The 26,714-nt window shown below is 35.3% G+C and overlaps 1 protein-coding gene across 8 annotated transcripts in view; it reads left to right on the forward strand.

Annotated features, from left to right (window-relative positions):
* BBS9 (Bardet-Biedl syndrome 9) overlaps positions 1-26,714 on the forward strand; it is a 321,666-nt gene that overhangs the window by 31,461 nt on the left and 263,491 nt on the right. For all 8 annotated transcript variants that reach the window (XR_015706904.1, XR_015706914.1, XM_087767580.1 and 5 more), the window contains exons 6-10: positions 110-284; positions 4,892-4,976; positions 6,722-6,905; positions 7,923-8,052; positions 24,108-24,289. Coding sequence is in view for 6 of the 8 variants with exons in the window: in XM_087767580.1 (XP_087623706.1) it covers positions 110-284; positions 4,892-4,976; positions 6,722-6,905; positions 7,923-8,052; positions 24,108-24,289 (756 nt within the window). In the remaining 2 variants the exon portion in view is untranslated. The remainder of the gene's footprint in view (positions 1-109; positions 285-4,891; positions 4,977-6,721; positions 6,906-7,922; positions 8,053-24,107; positions 24,290-26,714) is intronic.

Consider the following 26,714-nt stretch of genomic DNA (forward strand, 5'->3'; position numbering starts at 1 on the left):
TTTGTTAGGATTACTTATGAGTACAATTTTAATTTACTAACAGTTTTAGGATTACAACTATATAAGTAACATCGCTTTGTTTCCTTTGTCTTTCTTTTGCTTTCCTTAGGTCGAGATTTCATATGCATACAGTCCATGGATGGGATGCTCATGTTGTTTGAACAGGAAAGCTATGCGTTTGGCCGTTTTTTACCTGGTTTTCTTCTGCCTGGTCCCTTGACTTACAGCTCTCGGACAGATTCTTTCATTACAGTCTCGTCTTGTCGTCAGGTTGAGAGTTACAAGTATGTGTTCATGTTCAGTAATTATGGCATATTTTGGTGCTATTGTTTAGTATGTAAACAAATTAAAAGTAATCATGTTCAATTTTCATTGCCTTTACTAATATTGTATCCCAAGGCAGGTGATAGGTAGTTGCAGAAAAGAAGAAAACTAAAACGTTGTATGTTGTTGAGTGATTACTGTCTCCGTACAGTCATAGAAGAAAGCATACTGTGTGTCCTGAGGATTTTATGGTCCTGTTTTATTTGCATAAATGTGTTAAATTTACTAGCTTATCAAGGCACATCATGTTGTCCTCCAAGTGCCAGGTTTTTCCCTGCTTCAGTTCAGTCTAATCTGTGCTTTCAGTGTTGTCTGCACTATACTGCTTGCGCAAGATGTTCCTTCCAGTTGTTTCAACAGGATTTTTATCTTGATGCCAATAGGTGTTAGTCTGCTGAATCATTCAGTTTTCAGAAGAGATTTGAGACAGGGCTTTGGCTTTTGTGATCATAGGATCCTCTCAAAGGAATGAAGGCTGGTGGGGAGAGATGAAATCCACCTGACAAAGTGGCAGAGGAGACTTGTTAACCTCCTTGACTGCTAGACTGAGGGACAGGTGCTAAATCCAGCACGTAAGTGATGGTATAGGGTATAAGGATCAAGTGCACAAAGCGGGATGCTTTCATAATACCTTAAAGGAAGTGGGATGATTGGGGCTGATATCAAGTGCATATTTACAAACACCTACAGCCTTGGCAACAAAGAGGAGGAACTATAAGTTGTGTGTGCAGTTAGAGATGTGACAGGGTAGCTTGCATGACTAAGGTGCTGCAATTGATGACTCCAGGCTCTTCAGGAAGAAAAGACAGATAAGGCCGGGGTTTGTGTTCTCCATGGAGGAGCAGCTTGAATACATGGGGCTCTGTTGTGGAACCAACATGTTGAGAGTTTATCAAGCATCCATCTGTTTAGAATCAGATGGACGCTTGAAGAAAGGGATGTTGTGGTGGGTGTCTACTATGAAGCCTTTTTTAGACAAGAAGTTCCCCAATTGCAATCCCTTGTTCTTATGGAGGACTAATGTCTGCTGGGAAGGCAACATAAAGTATTTCAGCAATGTGGAAGGTTTCTGAGGTGCGTTAGGGAAAATTTTTTGATGCAGGTGCTAGACAGCCTGACTAGGGAAGATGCTTTGCTGGATTCATAACCCAGAAATTAAAAAAATATTTGGAGAAGTAATAGTCAGCATCTGCCACTGAGTGTTGCAGACATTGGCTGCAGTGACCATGAGATGATATAGATTAAGATCCCAAGAGAAGTAAGGAAGATAAGCAGTGCACTAAAGACTGTAGATTTCAAGAGAACAGACTCGAGCTTGTTTGAGGAACTGATAGGCAGGATCCTGTGAGAGGCTGCCCTGAAGGGCAAAAGGGCTCAGGAGAGCTGGCGAATCTTCATGGATAACCTTCTCAAACACCAAGAACAATCCATTTTGATGTTCAACAAAATAAGAAGTAGCAGAAGGCAGCTTGACTGGACAAGGTATCTCCTGACTGAGTTCAAATGGAAAAAAGGAACTGTATGAGATGGAAGTTAAAATGGACTACTAAGGAGGAATATAAAATGTCATGTGGGCATGCAGGGGATGGGATTGAGAAGATACAAGCTTAGTTAAAACTTCCACTGGCAGATGGTCTGAAGAACAAGGACTTCCACAGATACCTCAGATGTAAAAAGGTAATGCAGGAAATTGACCCACTACTGAACAGATTGGGCAACTTTAACAAAGGTGTGAAAAGACCAAGGAACTTAATGCTTGCTTTGCCTCATCATTTCTCCATTAAAACTGACAAGGTCTGCTCTTAGGCTTTTTGAATCTCTGTGCCTAGCAGTAAATTGGGGTGGTATGGTGTTTGGGCAGAGGTATTACTCATGATAAAAAAAAGAACTAAAAAATGGATGAAAAAGTGGCAGAGCTGTCAGGCTTACAGAGTAGTAGTTCTTCACAGTTCTAACTAGCAGCCAAAGATGAGTGATGTTCCTCAGGAGCTGATACTGGAGCCAGTATTTCTTTAACATCTGGACAATAGGACAGAATACATGTCCTGAAATTCAAGGATGATGCCAAATTGTCGGAAGTGGCTAATATAAAGAGAGTAGGGCTACCATTCAGAGGAATCTCATCAAGCTGGAGGAACAGGCTGACAAGTACCTTAAGGATTTTTTTCACATGTAATCATATCAAAGAAAATAAGAATGCCACTTTTTATAGATTATGCCTTGGAAATATAATCTGGGGAATGTTAATCTAACACAATGCTTTGTCACACTACCCTGCTCTATGACCTGAATTTCTCACGCAATGCTCTTTTTATTATGCTGCTTAAGCTTGATCAGATGGCTTTTAGATTCTGGATAGTGCATGAGCAGATTATAGACATTGTGTATTGTTTTCTTAATACAGGAGAAGATACATATGTTGCAAGTAAAAGTAATTTAATAGAAATTTTTTCCCAAGAAATAAATTAGAATAAAGTTCCTTAATATTGGTAAGGAATAATGAAATAGTTTTTCTTTAAAATGAATATCTCATGTGTTCTCATTATGTTTAGATTCTTGACTTTTACAATAAATGTGGCTAAAATTTTTCCTGCCTGTCAGTGATTCACAAATGTGCTGTCTTTATTGCCGGCAGGTGTAGTTTTAAAGGAATTCTTCACTTGGATTGCAGTTATTGGTCTTTAGTGCCAAGTGTTAAGATGCTGTGGTACTAATCTCTAGTGTGTGTTTGAACCATTAGGACATTAGAATAGAGTTAAGTAATCCTTCTAAAGTGAAAGAAATAGACATGGTAAGGAGAGAAGAGGTTATCTTTATGGTTGTATTAAACATGTTTTTTCTTATTATAGTAAATGAAAAATATAGCAGGTCTGTGTAGTGTTTTTAGCAGAACAAGTTGCCAATTTTCAAACTATCCATCTTGCTGTAGCTCATACAGACCAATGCCTTCATTTGAAAGCAGTATTTCCTGTATTGATTCTGAATTCTTTCAAGATCTAAAAGCAAAATGCCTCTTATTTAAATGATTGTATACTTGATGTGATAGCTGAATTGAAAGTTTGTGTTGGTCATCTGTGGCTTGAGTTTTCTGTGATGAAAGACTTGTATGCAGGTAGTTGGTACTTAAACATCAATATGAATTGCTGTCCAATGGGAATTTGGTTTGAAAACTATGTGTTAGTCCCTGATGAGTTAATAAAACGATAATGTGCTAGCCAAGACTATCAATAAAATACGGTGAAAAAAGAAAATTTTATTAGGTCAGAATCTGCAATTTCTCTTATAAATGTGTTAAACTGAAAAAGGGAAGTAAATTTGTTCATATAGAGGACACTTGAAGACATGATAATTGTACTAAAAGCTGCTTATTTAGTATTTTTAACTAGGTCATAGCATTCACCTTAAGCAATTAAATTTCTTACTCCAAGTACATAGTTTACTTCTGTAAGTAAAATAATTTTAGAAACTAAAATTCTTCAGTAGCGAGCACCACAATACATGCATCTGAAATGTGAGGGCTGCTGGTGTCATCACTTATATATAACTATATATATAACTATAAATTTGACAATATACAAAAATATGTACTTTTATTTGTTGGACTTGAATTGGAACGTTCAGAATTGTGTTGATTTGAGTTTAGGAGCTGGCAGCACTCCGTGACTTCTAGAATTGAATGCTATCTTTTGGGTATGTTTTTCATTGGTTTTTTTTTTTGTTTGTTTCACTTTTGTAGGAAACTTCAGTATTTTACAGATTACCTAATGTGAATACATTGGAAACACGGTAGTTCAGTAAGTTAGGACACCAGCACAAATTCAGGAAAGAGTTACAGAAGAGTCAGTGAGGACACAGTTTGCACATTGTGAATTGCATCGATGTAAATGAGGACAGATAGATGTGTGGAGCTTTTTTTTATGGCAGTTGACATCTTTTGTTCTAATGTCTTCATTGCCAGTTTTTCTTAGTATGGTTGGTTGGCAGTTACAAAAATAATAAAAAAAACCCCGAAACCTACAAATGTCCCATCTTTTGCTAGATGTGCCACCTACTGGTGTCAGTTTACTGTTATCTCTTGGATTGGAACCACTTAGTTTATTTAATGGATGTGCTTAAGAGTAACTATTAGATATAGCAGATTGTATTTCAGGGTAGTTTAGGAGGTTTTTTAAAGCTTAAGAAGAGAAAGTTTATTTTTTATTAGAATCCTAATTTCACAATTTGAAAATATGTTGGTTTCTTCCTTCTGTCTTTTTCGTGGTCTGGTTTTCTATCCTCTAATATATCTAGCTGTTGAATTTATTTTAACACAGGTAAAATCTGAATAGAAATGTTTGTTTTAATTTCTGCCTTTACACTTAGCTGTTATCCTACACTGATATTTATTTTAACGTGTTTGCTGATGATAGATGTGTTGCAGTAGGCTTTCTAACAATCCTTTTAGACTGCGCTTTTACTGTGTATGTATAGTCATAATATGATAATTATATTTTATTTTTTACTTAATGTAAACTTATTAACTACAAAGATATTTTATTTTTTTACTTTTTTAAACTTCCTATAACAGATACCAAGTGCTGGCATTTGCGACAGATGCTGATGAAAGACAAGAAACAGAACAGCAAAAACTTAGTTCTGGAAAAAGACTTGCGGTAAAACCTGTTTATTTTACGTAACCTGTATGGTACACTGCATACATGTTAAAAAGACCAATGCTAAGTAACGAATGGAAACATTGTCTGCTGACAAAGGACCTGATCCAATTGCCATTAAAGGCAATGGAAAGACTCCAGTGGATTTCTATTAAGATTTCTTTGGGCCTCGGTTGTTTAAGGTTGGGCCTTAAAACTCACTGTTGTTGTAAGGAGAAAAAAAGAGAACTGTATACTGGAAATAACTATTTCGACGGCAGTCTTTGTAATACAGAACCTAAACTGTAGTAAAATAGATAAATAGGTACACCTGAAATATTGCTCATGTTTTTAGTTTAAGTCTAGTTGTGACTTTGTATTGGACTTAAAAAATTAACCTCATTCTACTTGGGGAATCCTTTGTACTTACAGAAAACTCAGCAGTGAAAAATGTTTCCATAAATAGTCAGTATCATGGACTCTTTTTGTCGAAAACCTGTTGATTCAATGGTCTTCGGGTGGTCCCTGCAACTAAGTTGTTTAATATTTGAGCTGCTTCCTATTAAGAGGAAGAGAATTTCATTCTCTCTGGTCCTGCAGTAGAATTTCTTGCCTGCTAAATATACTGTGTAAAATGCTAGATTTGGCATATTTCAGGTATGACAGTAAAATACTGAGAGAGCATCTTCCTTCCCGTGGCTAATTGTAGAAATTTTTTCAAACTGTAAGTCAGAATCCTACATTTTGAATTAGGAGAAGACAGTTTCTAAATAAGAAATTTGAAGCTTCATCAGATGTGCTGCAAATTAAATACATCTTTTTAATCTAAAATAAGAAGCATACATGGAGATGAATTTAATAAGCCTGGCTTTTTTTTCCCTTTGACTTTTAAAATAGCACTTCCAGCTTCCTATATCAAATATGCCAGTATGTTTACTAACACATTCTGTGTTCTTTAAGCAAAATGATTGATGCTGTTCATATAGGAAGTGCTGACAGTTGAACTTTGATATTTTTTGACTTCAGAAATTCTGAATTTCTGTTTAACTGGCTTGGCAGCAGTCAAAAGCAATTTTTGCATGTGTGAATTAGTTTAATTTCTCAGAGGAGCTGGAATAACAAACCAATGAAATGTATCAATAAGCAGTAGTATTGTTCAAAGATGTAAGGATATAGGCAAGGAGGAATTTGTAAGTAGTTGCTTATTATATCAATGTATGTAGTTGGAAAAGTAGACAAGCTATCATATACACAAACATTCTTCAGACTGAAGAGTGTACATTAGTGACTGCAAGCATGAATATTGGCTTACACACCTAAAACTTAGTCTATTTTTCCATTTACATGTATTGGTAGAATAAGTTATCACCTTTTGCTCTCTAACCTTGCCCTTAATATCTAAGGACGTGTACAGAGGCAGATTTAAATGATTCTAATACTCTGTTCTTGGATTTAATAGTTATAAAGCATTTTCATTTTGAATGGGATGTTTATTTTAAAATTTAAGTGAACTGCATAGCCAGCAATTCATGACTATTTCAAAAAATAGATGATGTTTTTGCTGCTTTACTCACAACAAGGAAAGTCACTGACTGCCTTCAAAATAAGAGGATAACTAATATTTTCTCATTCAATAAAAGACGTTGATTTTGCTTTTCTATCTATGTTAATGATATTCATGTAATTTGAGTTCTAAGCCTTCTCTAAGTTTTGTCTTTAATATGCAGCTGTCAACTGATCTCTGGAGCATGTTTTTTCTTTTGAAGGTGGATTGGGTTTTAAACATCGGAGAGCAAGCACTGGATATATGCGTTGTCTCCTTTAATCAGGCAATTTCTTCTGTTTTTGTGCTTGGTGAGAGAAACTTCTTTTGCCTTAAGGATAATGGGCAAATTCGATTCATGAAAAAACTTGATTACAGTCCGAGTTGCTTCATTCCTTATTGTTCAGGTTTGTAAAAGGCAAATTCAACTTAACTTTAGCTTGGTTACTTTTACAGCTAAGATTATTTTTTTTTCCCCACTGAATAAATATATTTTTCTGAATAAGCTTTTGTTTTGTAGAAAATCTGTGGATTTTGGAGCTCTGTTTAGATGAAGCAAGTTTATTTTCAAATGTTACTTAGTGTGAAGTGCATAATTTTTAGAATTTAAATAGATATTTTCTCATCATCAAATTGAGGTACTTGTCTAGTGTTTGAGTAAGTTTGCCCAGGCTACCAAAGCAACAAACATGGAAGAATGAGAGATTTTGGAACAGTAACCTAGTGTTTGAGGACTTTGTCATTTACTGATAGTTTAAAAAAAAAAAATTTACTGTTGAGATGAAACTAACTTATTACAGTGTATGGAAGCAACTTGGTTGGATGCCACTATAGAGCTACAGATTCTTAATACCTATTCTATATTAATGTTTCAAAAACTGTCTGATAAATTTTTGACACCATGTCTTATTTTAGACTTAAAATACCATTTTAGACTTTATAAATATGATCTTAATGATCTTCACACTTTATCCTTTCTGATTTATATTGTACTATAAATAAAACCTATAAATGCATGTACCTTTAATCAGTATTCACAGGTCAATGAATTAATGAAGAGTATAAGTAGCTGATATTTAACGAATGTGTATTTTGTCATATCCATCCTGGTATGCTAACATGGCAATTGTGAGTCTGTTAGTCATGTTTTAAATTACCAAACATGGCTGGCTAGAACTTTGGAAAGTTGTGGCATCTGTTGTGTAGTATGCAATTGAAATTGGTATCCATAATTAATCACATATATCCTTGGTTATTGTAAATGTAACTTTCATAACTTTTGGCACTTTAATTATACTAAATTCATTTATAGCAAGTACTGGCTTAAAAGGAAAAGAAAAAATAGTGAAATGATATAAACCTCAAAGAAAAGTACTGGCTTTTGAAAATCTTTAATCCTAAAACTGTTTTTATATCTTTAACAGTGAAAGAAGGAACAATAAACACACTAGTTGGAAACCATAGTAAAATGTTGAATGTTTACCAAGATGTTACACTGAAATGGGCTGCTCAACTTCCCCACATTCCTGTATCAGTAAAAGTAGCGAATTTACAGTAAGTAACTTGTTAAAGTTTACTTTTTTCAGATTCACTTCCAGTTGTGAAATTTGCTTATAGATCCTAATAAACAGTTCTGAGGTATGTAACAAATAAGATAACTTTAAAAAGAAAATTCAAAGTGTTTTTTCTTTGTTTTGTAAAATATTAATTTCATTAATGGGCATAGCGTTAATTTTAGAAGAATACTGGAATTGCTGTAGTGTGCTTTGGATATTCTGTTATTCTTGAGTGAAGGTAGAACCTTGAGTTTCATACCTCCAGTTGAGTAGTTTCTTCTTTAAAAGAATGAAAAGTGAAGCTTTGCAATCTGGTAAGGTCCTTCCCTGAGACAGGAAAATAGGGAATCTCACTGAAAATCTGTTCTTCATTAAGCATTTAAGAGCATCTGAATTCCAGAGATGATTTGTTGGAACAGGTTATTCAACTCCAATGTTAAACTGTGGAAATTAAGGACTGTTTAAATTGCTCAGGATTGCACTGCAGCAGACCAGAGCTTTTTGTACAATATGTGTAAGACAGGTCAGGGAAAAAGTGATTGGGCAGGGTATCGAGTGTAGAGAAATTATGAGGTATTGCTAACTTCTGGTGAGTCTGTCACTGAAATAAGCAAACTACAGAAAAGTTCAGCTTCTGTTTTTACCATCCAGCTTATGCCTGTACTGTGTGCCACCAGAGCTGTGGTAGATGCTGGCTGCCCAGTGCCTGTGACCGTATGGGATGCAGTAGAATTGTCCTTGTCAGGTAGATTACTTCTGATCCCTGGCAGGCTTGTGGCTGCTGTGCCAACATACACTGGATTGTTGAATGCTTGGTCATAAGTCATGTGTTTTGTCTCATAACAGATGAAAATGCAACATTTGACTAACTAGCTTTACTGACTTATGCAGAATAATCTGAGGGATGTTTATGTTTTGTTTGGTACTAACGGTTACCTAATGATTTTTTAATAATTTATAATTTTAAATTTTTTTAGAATTTCTGGAGGGAGTTGTGCTGGCTTTCATCCACCAGGTCTTACAAGTAAAATATAATGAATAGTCTCAGTGGGTCAGTTAGTACAAACCAAAAGTTAATTATGCAGGATATGACAGTACAGCTTTTGAAGTTTGGAAAAAATATTTGTGAAAAAATTTGAAAAAGGCATTGATTTTTACAACAGCAGATTGCACTAATACAGTCATTTGTTTGGAAAATCATATTATTGAACCATCTGTTTCAATAATGCCTCTAAGACATTTATGCAGATTCTGCCTGTTCCATGTGAACTTTAACACTCAGTAGTTTGATCTCAGTAAAGAATTTTGAGAGCCTACTAATTTGTCCCAGATAATTTTACTAGTTGGATTCAGAATTCCCACAAACCTACTAATGCTAGGATTTGGTTTGGGGTTTTGTTCTGCAGAGGGTGGAGAGACAGCAATCTAGTTATACAAACCTCTTTGTACAGGTACTGATAAATGAAGGAACGTCTGTGTCTAGACCCAATGGCCTGAAAGGCTGGGAGAAGTCTAGAGTGTACGTGTTTCAGAGCTATGCTGCTTCTGGCTTTCTGTTTAAAAATATGCAGTATGCTTTACTTCTTTCTGACACTAAAAATAAAGATGAGCTAAACAGCAAAAACTGTAGTAAAGCTTATAGAGGTAGTAATTTGGCTTAAACAAAAGAATATGTTTGTTTTTTAAAAAAAATAATTTGAAAGGGAATTCTGTGAATCAATGTGATAATGATTTTCTAATACTCCACTCGAGAGGCCTCAGTCTCAGTTGGGGCTTGTAGGCACTACTGTAACATAAATAATATTAAGTACTCTAATAAGCATAGAGTTGTTAATCCTACACTGCTGAGAGATTGAAGTGCCTTAAATATGACGTATATCAGTTAATTACTTTCACATCCTTTCCACTTTTATTGCGATAATACTTACAAAGTAAATGGAGCATTCTGAAAGCAGTTGTCTCTACAGATCGTGTATATTCATCTGTATTTTCTTGTTGGCATAATGTCTATTACTTCTAATGTGTGGTTCTGGCTTGCTGGATAAGAAAAGCATTATTAGAAGCTATTCTATGTAAATCCCCTTGGGGCAGGGGTAGTGATTGCCTCATAAAGGCAGTCATATACTTTATCCTGTAATCTCTAAGATCAACTGTTCAAGTGCTTCGGAGAATTCCAGCTAAGAAACTTGTGTTTCTAGTGTGTGCCCCTCCTTATTCTTTATGAATTGATTTTTCCTCTTGCAATACTCTGAAATGCAGTATTTTCCTATTGCAATACCAGTATGTAAATAACAATAATAACATACTACAACATTTGGGATTAAATTCCAGCACAAACTGCTTGATTTCCATCACATTTTCAGAAACATGGAAGGAAAAATGGAATTGAAGATGGGTGGTTACTTTTAACATTTTTGGTGAGGTGTCTCTGCACTCTAAAGGTGATGTCTTGAGCTGTTGAACTACACTTTTTTGCCTTCTGTTAAAACCTGAGTGTTCTCTGTCAGGAAATTGAAAATTTCCTGTAAAAGCTTGTGATCAGAAACTTAAACTCTCAAATTTTTGCCTGTAGTTCATCTTATTCTAGGTTTTACCTGAAGATTTCTAACACTACGATTACTGAACTGGAAGTTCAGTTCTAATAATTGTTGTAGATGTTTGTCCCTTATTTTGTCAGAAGTTTGTATTCTGGTTGTGTTAATGTATAATAGTTACTATCTGTTTATGACATTGTTTTAATGTCAAGGGGACTCCTACATGCTTAACACTGCCTGGGTTTCTTCAGAGGTATAACCACTTACATTGACAATTTGGATTAATTTAAACTGTTTAGGACTTGGTTTCAGCACAAATTCATCTTCCCATTGATAAGCCTACTTGGACAGTTACATTTTTGCATGCCCTATGTTGTCATCCTTAAAGTTATGGTTGTGCAAAAGCATTCTCGCTGAAGCTGAAACTTTTGAAGAAAATGGTTTAGGTGTTCTGCCTGAGTTGATGAAAAAAAACCCAAACCAACCCCAAAAAAAAACAATAAGAAAAAAAAACCTTCTCGAGTGGTTTGAAGAGAAACTGCACATATGCTGCAGTTAGAACAGCTGAGATCTGGGAAGTTACACAAAGGAATTACAAGAATTCCTACTCCGCTCAAATTTTCAGTGTTGAAGTGGTAATTATGAGCAGCAGTATTTGCTTGGTATCCACTGTAATTATATAAATATCTTAGAATTGACTTTAAAGTCCATTCCCTTTTTTCTTGCCCTTTACTTTCCATTTTTCTGTTTCACCAGAGACCTCTTTTCCTGAGACCTTTTTTGTACTTCCACATCTCCTTTGCAAAGGACATTTCATGAGCAGTATCTCATGTTCATAGATGTTCATAGATTATCAATTCTATGGATTTGTCACTTTTTGGTGCTTCTTGAGATGTGTTAGATTTCTCCCCCCCCCCCCCCGCTTTCAGGTGATTGGTGGGGAACAACCCCATAGGAATGTGGTTCCTACATAGAATTTGACTTAATACTTGCCCACCAAAAAGGTGGGTTATGTTTGTCTGAATCATCTGGAATAACTTGTTCAGGAAGTAGCAGAAAGTCACTTTTTACGGGCCTGTCAAAAGTCATATTAGTTTTTTTTGTGCCTGAGTTATCCTGTCTCCATATGCTTGACCATAAAAGGTCCTTGGTGTAGATTAAAATACTTAGACAACTACTTTTCTATTTATTTGACACCAACTCACTTGGCAAAGCTGTTCCTAAGAGTACCATGTTTTAATGGCTGATTAATTGCACTAAGTATTACTCTGACCTGGCTGGCCTGAAATTAGAGCATTATGTTAAGGTGCATTCACTCTGAAGCAAAATAGTTTGTGTTGCTAGCCTCAGGGGTGTTTCCATCATAAACATCTGAAATGCCACTGTGGGTTGAGTTAAAACCACATAGAGCATTATAGCTTGGATGTAGTCTCAGGAAAGGGATTTCTGTTTTGATCACTTTCAAGTTACAATGCTGTTTTTGCAGTAGGAAAGCATGAAGCCTTTAAATCAGGGACTTTGTTTCTTCTGAACGTTTTTAAACATCACTAGTCGTAATTTTACTGCTTGGTTTTGTGTGTACGCAGCCTTCAAGTTGTATCTGATAAGCCTCTGAATGCTAAAAGGTAGCCTGACTTTTTTCTTTTAAACTGAAATAGACTGCAGACTCCCTCAAATACCTCTTTTTTTTTCAAGTCAGTATGTCATGCTGCCCCTAGTTTTGGTTCTTTATGCTTTTGGCTGTCCATCAAGAAATGAAGTCTGGTGATATCTACATGGCAAAAAAATGTTGATTTCACATGGAATTCATCAGCAGGCACAGTTCTAACAGTAAACCAGCCTTCTCTGAGGATTTAGGGGACGTGTTGTGGGAAAGGTAGTTCTTCCCTCTTTAATCTACTGGGGACTCTTTCTACTTCAGGCACCAGTTCATCAGTGAGCTTCATGTTTAAATGAAGGATATTTTCACCTTCAGCCACGTTGGAATTTGATTAGAAATACCCAAAAGAAAAAAACTTAAGAGCCACCGGTAGTGCTTGTCTATAGGTAATTGGATATTTTGCATATGTGGTGCCTCTTGCTTTTAGGAGCTACATCTAGGAATTAGAATATGGGAACCAACTTTCTTTTGTGAGCATTTATATGTACTACTATATCTGTGAGCAGAAGGACTGTTCTTCATGGAAGAAAGATTCTTGAAGCAAATAACCCACAAAATGACGTGTATGCCTCGTAAAATATGAAGTTTCTTTTATTACAAGGGGTTGACAGGTATGCACAAGTTGGTGAAAGTTACTAGAATATTTGCTTTCACTTTCATTTATTTGACAGATAAATATAACTTTGCTTGGTAATGGAACAGCATGTTTTCTGAAGAGGAAATATAAAGCAGTCTGGAAAGGTTTTTTTTGTCCAGAAGTAACTTATCACGTTTAAAGAATAAGAATTTGAGTGTCTTAAAATATTAAATTTCCAGAACCCAACTTTTTAGCTTGAGTTAAGCTAGTAAATAGATTTTCATTATTTGAGATGGGGAAAAAATAATTTTCTTTTTTAAACAAAAGTAACTGTTGAAAAGCCAGGAAATAAAAGCAGACTTTATGTGTTCAAAATGGCAAGCAGGGTTACTTAGTAAGCTTTATCCACACTTCAGCTCTTTATGAACTTCAAGTCTGCCTAGGTTTATACTAAGGAATGATCCCATGAAAGTATCACAGGGTTCCATGTCTTTACCACTGATTCTGTTTTGCTCAGTTTGCAGTCAAAAAGTGATTTTTTTTTTTCTGCTAATTGCTAGCATTACAAGTGACTATGGTATTTGAAATTTACTTAGGTAATATTTGTTGTTGCTTCTCTGAGTATGATCACTGCAGGCTTGACTACAGGGGTCATGCCTGAACTCCTAACATCAGCGTTGTGAACCACCAGCCTGTTAATACTATGTATCACATAGTAATGTATTTATCAGCTGTATATAAAGGCTAGCTACCCATAGGCTATTGGTGTTCATGTTTTGACTTACGCTGTTACGTATTCGACTATGGATTCTACTGAATTAAAGACTTAAATTCAAAGTTGCATTGTGTAGGCTGAGATGCAGGAAATACTGCAGCTTACTGAATCACTTCAAAGTTATTGACTTAAGATGCTACAGTAGTGTCCAATTTTCTTACTACTTGTAAGGCAAAATAAAGTAATTCAGTACGTCTAAAATTTCTAATGTTGTTCTTGTACGAGTCCTTCTTCCCATTGCAGAAATAATAAAGAAGCAGAGACTATTTAACTAATGAAGGTACCAAAAATTAATTTTCTATGTAATCATGTTAAGTAGTGTTTGAATATTTGTGTTGTCCCATGTGGTGCTGATAGCCATGGCTACTGCACTTTCCTGTCTCTTGGAAAATCCTGATTTGTGTTAGAGTTACACAGATGCATTGCAAGAGAGTATTTTACAATATTTTTAAATACTTACAAGTTAGTTTTGGAGACAGTGACTTCTAATTTACTGAGGCAATAATCTCTTGCTATGTGCTGAGTTATCATTTTACTCCTAGCTGCCTCTTTCCTTTTTTCTTGCGTCTTTTCTAATAAAAGCATGTGTAACATGCATAACAGATGAGTAGTGTAAAAAGATGTGCACAGTGTTGTTTAGTTATCTAGCAATTTTCAGCCTGTTTTGCTTTAAGATACTGATTTCTTGCTACCTATCTTTGACTTTTCTGTTTTGCCATGTACTACTACAGGCATGTGGCATTCATTCTTTATAGCCAGAGATGACCACTTAAGGATACTTACAGATCAAAGTGGAAAGGTTTTTTGGCTTCATAGTCTGACATGCCACCTTTGATCTGTCAGTGTTATTGTTGGCCTTGGCTATTTGAGAACCATGTGAGCAACAATGGATGTCTGCAAAAAAATTCCTGATGCTTTAACCCTGGGTTCAAAAGAATATGTGAGGAAGGGTTGGGTGGGTTTTATGGATGAGTAGCTTACTGTGTGTTCTGGTACTCTGTTCCTGTCCAGTCTCTCCCATTAGTGTGCAGCTTGACTGCAAGGCTGAGAAGTACTGCTCTGGTGACTCTGACCCGTAGAGATTATACACCAGCTCCAGTGCACTTTAAGCATAAGCCAAGTGCTATGTTCTGCTGCACTTCAGGGTTGCTAATCAGTTTGTGTTTTGAAGGGGAACACAGTACTGAAAGAGACACTTATTGTTTATATTGCATTTAAAAACAAACATCTTTACCCCAACACCAAACAATTAAGAATTTTACAGTTATTGGAGCATATGTTCATGGAGAGAATCACTTTTGCCTTCTAGAAAAATGCTTAATACAATACTCCTTTTGGATTTTCTGATTTGTTAGTATTTCATAATATTAGAATGACTAGTAAGAAATGTGTGGTTTGTATACTTATTTGTCTAATGAGGTATAAAGTCCCTGAAGACTATTGTTCACTGGCTTCATAGAACCAAGACTTGTCTTCTGTATATGAGTAATACCTTGAGCCTGACATAGTTAACGTGCTTGTAACTTCATGGCACTTTATCTGCATAAGTTTATGTATAAAGTCTCCGATTCAGCAACCTGTCTCCATAAAGAAGAGAACATAAACTAGTGTTTAAATTCTTTGTTTTGACACAGGATTAATTCCCAGATTTGAACTCACATGTAGCCCAACAGACTGATCAGTTTAATTTAAATGAGGTATGTGAATCAAAAGATTGGAGTTCAGAATTCTGGTGTATAGCCATTGGTTGAAAATGTGCTTTATGAAGTTTTACCTTCCAATATTTTTTAAAGAAAATTAAAATCTGTGATCAATTTGCAAGTGAGAAAATATTAGTCTGGTCCAAATATGAACTTGAAATTAGAACTTGTTCTCTGGCACAGAGTCATAGTACATTGGGTGGTTAGATGAATGTACTTTGTGTAGCTGGGCTCTCCAAACAGTAGAAAGGCAACAGGAACTGAATTTACCTGGAAAAAAAATGAAGAAATATTGTAGTTGAATTAAGTATACAAGGTGTAAAAGTGCAATCACATATAGGGTAATAGTGGGTGGAGTCAAAATAAAACCTCTCTCATTGAATTTTTTAGCTATCCAGATACTTGAAAATACTTTGTTCTTCATTCCAGCCCATCTGTTATTCCTTATTATAACTGACATCACCACAGCTACCACAACTGTTAAAGAATCACCATATAAAAATGGCAAAACTTACATATAAAACCAGCAAAACTTAGCACTTATTACACAGTTTTATGGAAAGAAAACTGCCGGAATCAAACTTTATAGTTTGTTGAAAGATTTTTCCTCTTTCTGTATAGTAGTACTGTAATAGAAGCAATGCCAGTTATGACACACAGTAAGAACTGTTCGGTTATATACATGTATATGTATAAATTTTTGAGTGTTCTGTAAGAATGTTGCCCTATCTGAGAAGTTAAATGCAGAGAATGCTAGGATCTTCCTACTTAAACATAATTGCATTTTAAAGAAATCTTTTTAAGAAAAAAAGAATTATTGCATTTGTTTTTATCACTAAATTGCCACTGGATTGTCAAGAGATGGCAGTACAAAATATTACCCTTTTTAAAGGTCTTTTGAAGAGATAATTTTAATGTGTGTAGCTTAGCCACAAAATATGAATGTGATTGTATTTTTTTACCTTTGTGGGATTCTGATCATGCAGAAGACACAGATGTGCCAAATACTGTGTCCAGCATATACTGTGATTCATGCCTGGGCTTTCTAGCAAGTTAGTTTCCAATGATATTTACTGTATGATATTAAGCACATGCCCATATTGCCAGTTCTCCTAATTTTATTGCATGTCACTTACTTGGTTTTTCAAAAAGCCTACTTTTTATAGTCATATGGTTTGGTAAGGGTTTCAGCTTTCTTTAGAATAACACTTAAAATATTCCTACCCTCATGATTCTAAAGAAAGCCTTAAAAGTGGAAATTCTAACTGCTCAAGGACAAGAAGGCAAGTAACTCCCCCTCTAGTATTTAAAATAAAATACTTTTAAACAAATAGCACTTTTTTTTTTTTTGGCTAACCTGCAATTTCTCTGTGCCTGCTCATGTTGTGACAGAGTAGAATATTAACTATATCAGGTTCTGAACTCAGTCTTGGAGTTGGATATTGAGCAGTCAGCTGGAGTTCATGGATGTATCGTGACACTTGCTCTGCCCATGGAAGTGCTGGACATCCTGTTTGGAAACAGTTACTATGAACAGTGTAAGGCTGTTGATTTTGAAGGTCTTGATTATTATGCTATTAACATGAAAGACATATTTTCATAAGAGGACCAGCAGGTGGGATATTTACGTTAAGCTGTGGTGACGAGAGCCAGCTAGCAATGCAAAGTGCCAGAGATGCTTTTAAAGAGCAGCTTTGCTCTTTACAAGACAGGGTGAAGGGACAATGATAAGTATCGTTAGAAGTAATAGTGTACGCGCTTTTTCCTGGTTGAAATGCTGGTGAATTTTGAAGCTTGCAGGAACATCACTGTCAAACTGTGAGGAGAAAGAGATAGAAATGAATTTGATTTGAATGTATTTAAAGTTATGTAAGTGTTCAATCCTTTCAGAATAAGTCTGTGGTAAAGACACATCATGGTTATTGCTGTTAGCCTCTTTGTGGGTAGACTAATTTTCCTCGTGTACTGTTTAATATTAGCTTGTATGAAGCTAACAGTTAAGAATAAGCTTAATCTAAAACAAGAAACTTACTACAGTGTAGATTTTATCATCTAGCATCCTGCATCTCTTTAGTGTTGGAAGTAGAGATGCTGGGGGCCTCTCCATCTTGGCTGGAGTGAAATGGACTCTAACCGCTATCTTGAAGTGGGAGAAGAGAAGGTGTAGATGAAGGATAAACTTTTGAGGCCTCCCAGATCCTATATCCACAATGCGGTAGCTGCTGCCTTTTGGTATAGCCTTTGAGCCTTTGGAAGCTGCTGTATACCTGTCTGCCAGTGAGGGAGTCTGGCCTTGAAACAGATTTTAGACTTTAGGCGAAGGAGGTGCAAATAAAGAAATACGTGCTTCGTGATGTAGCTCTAAGAGGGAATGAAGCATGGAGATGTTTTAGATGTGTCACAGTTGGCCTTAATTTCTTTCTTACTGCTAACACTGGTACTGTCATAAATGAAATCAAAATGTAATTTCTCTTGTTTCTTATTATTTGGAGCTCTAACTTAGAGGCTGCAATCTTATTTAAAGTAATCAGGTGTTCTTATCAGTCCTCACATTGATTTTTTTAATTCAGATAATGCCACTAAGTGTCTTAGATTTGGAACTGTGATAATAAGAAATGCAATGTGGAAATTATGAACTTTTCCTTGAATTTATTATACTTCAGAGCTCTTTACACCTTTTTTTTTTTGCCTAGAGCAAGATCATATATTTCTGGAGGCCTGTACCATCGCTCTGAATATTCTGGTTTTATTCTACTTTGTGACAAATAGTAATTTTAACTTAAATCTGCAGTTTGTGTAGCTGGCTAATTTTTAATAAAACCTTCACTGCTTTTGAAATAGTTTTGATTTGGTATTTAAAAAACAAGAAGCTAAATTGGTTAATCCTTCAGATTAAAATTAATTTTTCATGTAATTTGTAGCATGAGCTTAGATCGCTTGTCTAGCCTGCCTATACCAGTATGTGCGTTCCCTGCCTGAAGGAACCAGAAGATGATGTCATGCATGGAAGTCTGTCCCTCTGCGTGCATTGTTGATGCGTGCATTGTTGAATCTTAACCTGTTAAGATTCCATTACTTTTAAAATTTCAAGCTATTATACTAACCCTGTTAAAAAAAAATGCTTCATTTAATGTGATATGGTAGCTTTTAGGGCTTGCCTGTGTGAAAGCTGTGATGCTTGGCTTACCCTCATAAGCCTTGTCGTGCTGCCCTGCAGGTGGCAGTAGTGGCCTGGCAGAAAAGACCCCTGATCCAAACTTAGAATTCTGAGTAGTGTTTGTTTTTAACTTGGCAGTAAAAGTAAACCCAATTAATTTCCGTTGCTTTTTTTCATTTTGTTGTTTGGTGGAAGATGCTCCTTTTAATTGGTTGCTGGATGGCGTTTGGCCTTTTAGGCAAAGAGGTCTGTTTCAAAGAGAAAACTACACAAGCTAAAGACTTGTCTGAATTTGTTGTGCAATAAGGCACTAGTTTGCTGTTTTGCTGTGTGGTGTCATCATGCAAAGGTGCTAGTGAAAATGTCTTCACTCCCAAGTAGAGAGTGAAAGTACTATATAAGACCTGGAAGCTGGAGAATCCTTCAGGCATTCAAAATGGTAACACTCCGGCCAAGTTCAGGTTTTATTCAGTTCTGACTCTCAGTGGATTTCAGTGCTTATAAGAGAAGATAGGTGTTGACCTGTTAGTCATAACTTCTCTTTTTTTTAACTGCTTTTCCACCGGTTATCAAGATAAAATCATGTTTCATTTACCTCTTATATGTATTTCATTTTTTTAACTGGATCTGTGTCTGGTATTCTGTTAAGATCAGCAATCCTAAACTATCACATGAATAGGAAAGATGAGGAATGCTTTTCTGTAAAGCATCAGCACAAATTATTTACCACTTAATGATATTCAATTTAATTACATATTGTTAAACAATTATACTTGAACACTATATTTGCGTTATATGTTTGCATGCCCTCTGCAGAGTGTGCAAAGTGTGTTAAATGCATAATATAAATAGCCTTAAAAGAATTTCAGTTTCTGAGAGCAAACAGATTATCTGTTTTCACGTGTAATAGCAGAATGGGGAAGTCTCACACATACAAGTATTATTTCTGATGTAAAGTTGAACAAAGATTTTTTTTTTTTTTAATGAGGCTTTTCAAAGGAGCCTGAGGGTGCTCCACAGATACCCAAAACCAGTTAAAAATTGGTGGTAGCTGGCATTGAGTTGCACCAGGTATACTTTAAATATTCAGCTGAAGGTCTGATTTTGGAGTGTGTGTTTAATAAGAGTAAGATGGGCTTTCGACTTTTACTCCCACTAGTTCATGTTAGAAAATTCTTATAGTTTATTACTCCTAGTCTGATCTTTCTTCAGCATTTTATCAAATACTTCACACGGTTACAGCTAAAGTGACATTGAAATGGTAGTGAAACTTAGAAGAATCTGGGTTTTCAAAACCACTAAACTAAAAAGTGCTATTGTAGTTATGCTCTTGTGTATAATTACTTCAGAGGATGATAAAATGAGGAGAGAATTTGATTCAAAATGCTTGAGCACAATTCAGGAATTAGTTTCCTAATTTAGTAGTTCATAAATAATACATTGTCAATAAGGGACTGAAAGTAGGATTGCAGAGCATCTTGTTTGCTAAAATGATTGGTATGAGTAATGTCAATTAAGACTACTTCTGAAATTGAGGTAGAAGTTTTATGTGCTATTATAAATATAAATAATTAAAGTTGTAAATGGTGTCAATAACCAGACCTTGTCCTAAGAGTTGTCCAAGGCTTAGCTTGTGTCATTCAAGTAGAATTCAGAATTACAGATTCAACTTCTAAGTCAATTGTTGAAGTGATCAGTTTCGTATTATATAACTGGAAACATGCAAAGCACTTTAATTTCTTCAAGAATTATGTTGTGAGCAACTTCTTTAGTAAGAAAAGACCTACAAAAAGCATATGCCATTATTATTACCCAGAATCCAATAAAAGATAGTTTCTCAAATTATTACCATATGTGTGTAGGAGTTGCTTTGTACTGTAAAGTTATTTTAGATACCAGAATAATTTGTTTCATACTTTGAGTTCCTCACTGTTAAAGTGTCCCCTTAGATTTGCTATTACTTTGACTATTGTGTGATATATAGTAAAAAAATAGTTTATAATAAAAGAAATTTAACAAGTAATTGAAATTCCAGATTGTGTGCAAAATGTGCCAAATGAAGTAATGGTATTTGCGGGGATATTGTATGAGTGCAGTAGCTGTGGGGAAACTACTATAAAACTGTTAAATATGGTCCCCTCCCCCCCCCGTGATGTCTTTAACCACTGTTATAAAAGCTTGAGAAAATAAAGCAATCTTGACTGACTGATAAACATTCCAACAGAGAAATTAATGTATTATGAATCATGTTATAACTGGTTACACATATTTTTCTTATTGTTTCTATTGATGTAAAAATTAATGGACAGCTTTAACAAGGAAAGATTACTGAAAAAAGCTTATTTATATTTGTATATGTTTCACATTGAACAATGTTCTTAGGACCCAGCAGAACAGTAACTGAAGTAAAGGAAAAGTGTCATTTATAATGCTGCTCTCTCAAACCAATGCTTTTGTCTCTGAGCTAGTGCAGACTTAAAGGATGTCATGACTAACAGGAAAGTTGGTTGAAATGAGTTTATTTTAAGATGGAGTTTTTGAATGTGCATTCTGTAATGCTGACATAAACTCAGAAGTTAAGAAAAGTGTAATTTATGTAGGAAAATCAGCTCTTTGATTTGAGTTGATTTTGTTTGATAGACTGATTACCTGCAGATGACTGCCAACTTAAAGATACATAGGACTGTATTTACAAACCACTTTTGAATGTATTATACTTTAGTAGTATACCATCAAAGTTTTATTGCTAACAGCTATATTTCTTTATGCCCTTTTGATTTACATTCAGATGTCCTCGTGGATCTTTCCTTCTTAGCTTAACAGATTCATAGCCTTAGGAAAGAAACTTTAAGATGGTCCAAAGCCGCTGCTGGAGAATTTTAGAAATTGTCTGTTTTTCAGGTGTCAGTTTTCTTTCTTCACTTGTGGAACAAACTCATGATGCAGTTTCTCTTATTGTCCCCCCTTTTTTTTTTCGCAACTTCATTATTTGCTGTAACTAAATAGCAAAGTGTGGGGCAGTGTATTTGGTAGCATCTGCTTCAACAATATCCCTTTTTTAAAGACTTTGCTGCACCCATGGCCAGTATGGCAAAGTTCTTTGCGAACACTTGGCAGGCATTAAACAAAGTCCTATACATTAGGTGTTACTGGCATACCTTACCAAGACTGTGTTATGGTCCAAATATTCACAATAGTCTGTCTCCTTGCATTGTTTGTGTACAGATCTCAGGGTTAGCCCAACATATTTGTTCCATGTGCCATCCAGAACTCTAAATGTAGCACAGATGGGTGTTGTACAGAGCTTTTTGGACATAAGAAAACTAGGATGAGCAGTTCTGCATATAATTCCAACAACAGACCTAGTCCTGAGCAAGGAAACGAACTCTAGTCGGCAACAAATATTCAAGCAGCCAGAGAAACCAGGACTCGTGCTTAGTTCCGGTTCCTCTAATTTTGGATTGAGAGTTTACAACTTGTCAGAAATAACGGATGCAAACCCCGAGTTTACAGGTCACAAATAGACCATCCCGTTCACAGGACGGCTGCTCAGACAGGTACTGGATATGTAAGTTGAAAATCAGTACTAAGTCTTCTACTTTCTTTTCTTAAAGTATTTTTTGGGGGAGACTTATGTCCAGCCTTATGGTGCTCACAAAGACAGCTTCCTATTACAGTTTGCTTAACTTTTTTAGTGAATGTTAAAAATTGCAGTGGTAGCTGGAAGCTTTTCTGTGACAATAGGAACAGTATTCCCAAAAGAGAAGACTGTTTCTGTTTAACTTGAGCTTATATAATAGATAAGGGGAACAGTGTGTTTTGAGTCCTATTATCTGTGTTCTGTTCCAGAAGGCACTTCAGATTTACATGTTCCACCTGCAGCGAGGGACTAACTGGGGATACCCCAACCAGTTTCCATACATTCATAGTTCAACGGGGAGATTTATTTTATTCACTGAGTAAAAATTACTTTCAGTAGAAAAAGAAAGCTTAAACTTATCTGCAGCAACTACTTATTTGTATAGTGCCCTGTGGGGTCTTCATTTCTGTATGCAGTTATAATGTAACTGCACACAGTTCAGATGATCTCAGTTACAGCATAGGTCTTCCAGAATATTTGATTGCAGTTGTGAAACCAACACTGGAATTGTGGCATTAGTGTTCTTTTAAAAAGGCATTTTGGACTGTCCAATTGGACCATCAGTTATCAAAATTAATCTGTGACACCTGTTTGCCTTCATAATTACTTATTATGCTGGAAAATTTTGGCATGAGGTTTCCTGTCTGTGTACTGGACCCATGCTGCAAGACAGCATAGGAAACCAGAGACAATTCTATTTCTTTTATATAGCTACCTGGTTTTTAATGAGGATTGAACTGGAGGAGGTGCTTGAAAGGTATCAGCGTATGTAAGTTAAAAGAATTTTCATTAATTCTTTATGAATTATAGCTTGGACACATATAAATGAAATGTTTGACATGGGTTTAATTAGTGGGATAGTGCATTAGTCTTTCTTTTCAAAATTAAGTTTTTTATCTAAGAATTAAATATGATCTGTCTTTGCTTTATATGACAGTTGTATTTGATGCCAAGGCAGTGTCTGCTATAAGATATTCTAAGTATAGAATAAGAGCAAATTATTGGCATGAATGTGTCACCTCATGATTATGAAAATAAACACACGCTTTTAATTAAGAGTAAGCATTTAAAAAAAAAAAAAAAAACTAAGTTACCTTTCTCCTAACTTTTGCCGTTAACATCTATGCTAGTCTTTACTGTTCAGCTCCTCTTCTGTTTAAGAATAACCTTCAAGTTAAGTGAAATGTTGGCAGTGCTCCCTGTTGTCTCATAATTTGTTAAATACTTTCTTGAATCTTGCATTTTCATGGGACATGATCAGATGAGCAAAATGAGTGAGATTTTTGTAGGAGTAAGTTCAATGAAGTACTGTTCCCTCAGGAGAAGGAGACTACAGTGTAGCTAATAAAACACTCATTTGCATTGATCCAGAGCAGCGTAAGGGGCATCTTCTGGATCCATGTGGCTGCCTTTCAGAAAGATACTGCAGGGAAGAGCCAGCCAGGGTTTGAAGCCAGCACAGTAGCTGCAGTAGCAGCCCAAGAATGGGCGAGGGGTGCTACAGATGCCATCAAAGTCCTACTGCTGTCTTTACTGTGAACATGTTCCATTGGTTCGTGATTTCTTCTAATGCATCACTTCCCTTACTTGGTGTTCCATTTAGCTAATTCCCCTTCCTGCATACCAACCTGACTATCCATACTTCAAAAACTTAAGTAACAATTTGTGAATAAAAAAGGTTACAACTGTACTGTATACTCAGCTTGTTTGTTCCGATCCTTTCCTTTACCTGTCTTGATTATACAGATTCTGAGATACTTGGGTGGTATTTTAGGCATCTATCTTGCACAGATTGGTTCTTAGGTGTGATTGCAATAAGTGGGAGTAATATTGATAAACACATCTGAATTAAAGACTAAATATTGTTGTTTTCTTTTTGTCAAAGAGTCTCATTAAAACCAGGAAGTTGTATTACATTTGTAGATGGAACAGTAGAAGCATCATAAATTCAATGTTATTGCTTCTGTGATTCTTCCCCATTTCTTAATGAGCTTTATTTTTTTTATGCAGAGACTTGAAGGGTGTTATTGTCACTCTGAGTGACAGTGGACATCTTCAGTGTTCCTACCTTGGAACTGATCCTTCACTGTTCCAGGCTCCTAGGGTTGATTCTAGGGAAATAAACTATGAAGAATTTGATGCTGAAATGAAAGAGCTTCAGAAAATCATCAAGGACGCGACAAAAACACAAGGTATACTTCTCCCTTTTCTATAGTTGTACATACTTTTAACTGTCTATCTGACTTTCCTTTAAAATATTGTGTTTTATTTTAATTCTTTAACCATAAAGTTTAGGTTTTAATAAAAAAAAGTACAAATAAAATCCTAGACTATAAGGCCCTTGGATACAGAGTTTTTTCTCTGTGTTTTCATAATGCCTGTTGGAACTTTCAAGATATTTACATCTGGTTGCAGATAACTCTCACTAGTACAAGGGTTCAGAGAGAAAAAAACTGACAGTGCATGTACTACCCAAAGGCAAGAAATCTTAAGGAATTTTACAGCAACAGTCTGATATACTTAGGCTTCAGAGAGAGCAAAAATATTGCCAAATTCTGTTTTATTATTACAAATGGCTTCAAAGAATTACTTTTGTTAAAGCAACTTTTCTGTTGCTTTAACTTCTCCCAAAAGCGATTGTATTTGAAGAACATAGTGAGAGAGATCAAAACCCAAATAACTGATCATGATAAATTCTGTAATTTGTATGCATTGCTAATAACTTATATGGATTTTGTTCAAGTAAGGGCACATAATTTCTACAAAGATCCTTCAAAGTTTGTGTTTTCATAACTGAGTTTTTAAACAGTGTATCTGGCTTGGACAGGGAATTGGAAGCATGTGATTTTACAGGAAACTATGGAAAAATCTTACACAAATGGAAAGAACCAATTAAAATCTTTTCCTGATGATAGTTAGCATGTTTTTAAATGCGTTAAAGTCGTGCCTTTCTGTGTGAAGAAGAGAGCGAAAAAACTCACACTTGAAATCCCTAGAAAATAAGAAATGATTTATCTGCAGTCATGAGCTTGATTCTACAACTCAAAAGATTTTTTTTTTTTTTTGTATTTGCATATGGCTTTGTCCATTATTGTGGTAGACTAGTATATATTTTTTTATTTTTACAAATCCAGTAATTGGTTATTTAAGCATATAGATGTGGGTAAATTCCATTGATTTTTGCCACAGCCCCTCTTTATAAGTATTTGATAGTTTTGTCTGGCTGTCATAACCAAAGGAAAGAAAAACATGATGGAAGGAATAAACCCATTTGAAGTGAATCAACTTCTGTTAACAAACATACATGCTTTAACATATTATGTGGAAGATCTAGAGATAGAGAAAGGAAACATAAGTTTTGTAAGTTTAAGTTTTTTAGAGAAAGGAAACAAACATCAGTTCTTTATAACTTTTCTAGTAACTGTCATGGTGTGATTGACAATTTTACTGTGAATATTGTTGATCTCTTCCCCCATTCTCTCTGCCTCTTAATTTTTTCCCTTCCTTAGTCTTTCTAATCATCTAACGTGTTACAGTGGTGTTTTCAGATGAGTTTTTATGAATGCTCTTTCCATTGTGGAGAGATGATCTAATGATATTGTGTTTGGCTTTAACGGGATGTAAAACTTGTGAGAAAACCTTTTTTACAACAAAACATTTTACTTCTGAAGAATGCATTTCTGTTTCGGATGTTTTGGCTTTGTTTCATACTGGCTTTTTTCTTAGAACTTTACCTAGGCCTTAAAATAGCTGCTAATCATGTCTGAATACGAAACACTTCTGAACGTCGGTCACCATTAAGTTACTGCTAAGCATGATCTTTAAAATGAGCCATTGACTTTTCTGTCTTTTGGGTTAACACTTGTGCAGTAAGAGCTTGTGTTGTTTTGAAAATATCTACCCTTGTATGGAAATAATTTTTCTTTGTTTCATTTTGACTTCCAAACATGGAAGGTATTTAGAATTAGGTCATCATATAAAAAAAACCCCGAGTAGTTATTTCCATAAATGTCTTGTATTTCTGTCCAGTGCTGACCATTAAACTGTTGAACTTAAGCTGTTTTATACATTTTGAAGAATAAGGATTTACATTATAAACTGATGAAATATTTTAAAATCTTAACTGTTATACTAACTTAAATGTAATGTTACTTGCATCAGTCTGGATGACATAAGTGATTAAACATAGGTGTTTTGGCTCAGTTTAATAGTAACAAAAAGCTGATACTTGTATGTAAACTTTGGTTGTGATCTCTGTCCTATTTCTAATAGAAAAATGAATGTATGACAGAAGTTGCATCATAGTTTGCTTGGAGAAGCAGCCTGAAGAGAAATGGTTAAGAAGGGGTAGAAAAGGAAGATATTTTCTTATCTTTAGAAGTGGAATGGATTGTGCTGAGCTATGTGTAATTGGCAGAACCAATTGTGTGCAATTGTGGCAGTATGAAACAGGCCTAGGCTTATTTGGTACGTGGTATCGGAGGAACATGTTTTGCTTTTTTATCCTTGTAGTAAAGAAAGGCTTTTTTCTCTGAGCACAAGAAAATGAAAACTTATTTTCTGTCTTCATCAAAAGCTTTTCCCTTGACCCTCTTGTTAGAAAGAGATAATGTGCTG

This window comes from Nipponia nippon, unplaced genomic scaffold (assembly GCF_047370975.1).
Source record: "Nipponia nippon isolate SJK-2023a ecotype South Korea unplaced genomic scaffold, ASM4737097v1 scaffold_1, whole genome shotgun sequence".
NCBI classification, from domain to species: domain Eukaryota; kingdom Metazoa; phylum Chordata; class Aves; order Pelecaniformes; family Threskiornithidae; genus Nipponia; species Nipponia nippon.